The sequence below is a fragment of the Polyodon spathula genome, unplaced genomic scaffold, assembly GCF_017654505.1.
Source record: "Polyodon spathula isolate WHYD16114869_AA unplaced genomic scaffold, ASM1765450v1 scaffolds_4042, whole genome shotgun sequence".
Classification (NCBI taxonomy): domain Eukaryota; kingdom Metazoa; phylum Chordata; class Actinopteri; order Acipenseriformes; family Polyodontidae; genus Polyodon; species Polyodon spathula.
In genome coordinates, this window is record NW_024475499.1 from 1 (window position 1) to 1,278 (window position 1,278).

General features: G+C 44.6%; 1 protein-coding gene across 1 annotated transcript; it reads right to left on the bottom strand.

The window, feature by feature from the left end:
- Window positions 1-6: 6 nt before the first annotated feature.
- Window positions 7-1,275, bottom strand: LOC121312596 (E3 ubiquitin-protein ligase rnf213-alpha-like; the record flags this gene model as incomplete). Its single annotated transcript, XM_041244310.1, has 1 exon — window positions 7-1,275. A coding segment is annotated over one exon (1,269 nt), but the record flags the coding sequence as incomplete, so codon positions are not given.
- Between the last annotated feature and the right edge of the window lie 3 nt (window positions 1,276-1,278).

Genomic DNA, 1,278 nt, shown 5'->3' on the forward strand with positions numbered 1-1,278 from the left:
TGTATGATCATTAAGCTGTCCAAAGTCCCACACTAAAGGAATCATGCTTGGAGGCAATGCCTGCACTCTGTAAACAAGTTGCCGCAGAGGAATGGATCCCAGTTTGTCTTCGGTCTCTTCTGCTCCAACCTTGTAACCCAGACCTGCCATTTCTAAGCGTCCTATCATTTCATCTGTATGCTTTCTGTAGGGATTGCATGCAGCCACAATCTGCAGACCTGTGGAGGCAGCCAAAGGTTCTCCTTCTACAGTTTTGTCACAAAGGACTTCTTTGATACTGCTTACAGCTTCGGTTGTGTTGGCTTCGTCAAAGAACAGGACAGAGTCAAAGCCATAGTCTTGCTTACCGACGCACGAGATGGATTCTGCTTCCCTTACTTTCAAGTAAATCATTTCTGCAGTTGTCCCTCCATGAACCTTTACAAGTTTCATGTTTTCCATGGGGGCACCACACTTCCTCAGTTCACAAAGGAACTTGATAAGTCTGGTCTTGCCACAGCCAGTTTCTCCCATGATTATGACAGGGATACCACACCTGAACCTCATGTGAATGGCAAGCATCTTCAGCATATTGTCTGTGGTGAGTTCGTAGGTCTCATCAGGGTCCATGGGCCACAGAACTCCAAGCACATGGCAAAGATACTGTATCTTCTTCTCTCTCGGGAGTTCATCAAAATTGATATTAAACGGCACTCTCTGAAGCCTAAGACCTTCATAGAGCTGTGGAGTCATGATGTTTTTCTTAATAATTCTGCCAGTCGAAGGGTCAATTGCATCAACTGCATTGCCATTCACCTGGAGGTGGAAGCCGATGAAGGTCATGGATATGTGGTCATCATTGAAAAAGATGTATGGGTGTGGTTCCGTCTCCCACTTCTTTCTGATACGGAATGGAGCAAGGTCCTCTTCCGTGACCCTATCGAAGTTAAACTGTTGTCTCCCAGGGCTTTGGTCAGAAATACTGAGAGAAGGTGTTGCGAAATCTTTTGCCATAAGAATCATGAAGTCAACTACAAAGTTTTTAAAACCTTGTAAAGTGTCACCAGTGAAATTGAAGTCACAAAAAACAGATGTCTCGCAGTCTTTTAGCTGCAAATTCAGGAACCAGGCAAAGTTCCTCAGCTCTGACCACGAAGGATCTATTATACCACAGTAGAAAAAGAACAACTGCAGACACTCAACATGGCTTCCTTCAGTGCCGCAGTAAGTAAAAGTGTCAATGTTTTCACCTTTGTGAAACCGCTTAAGGTACTGAAAGGGTCTCTGAAAGGCTTCACT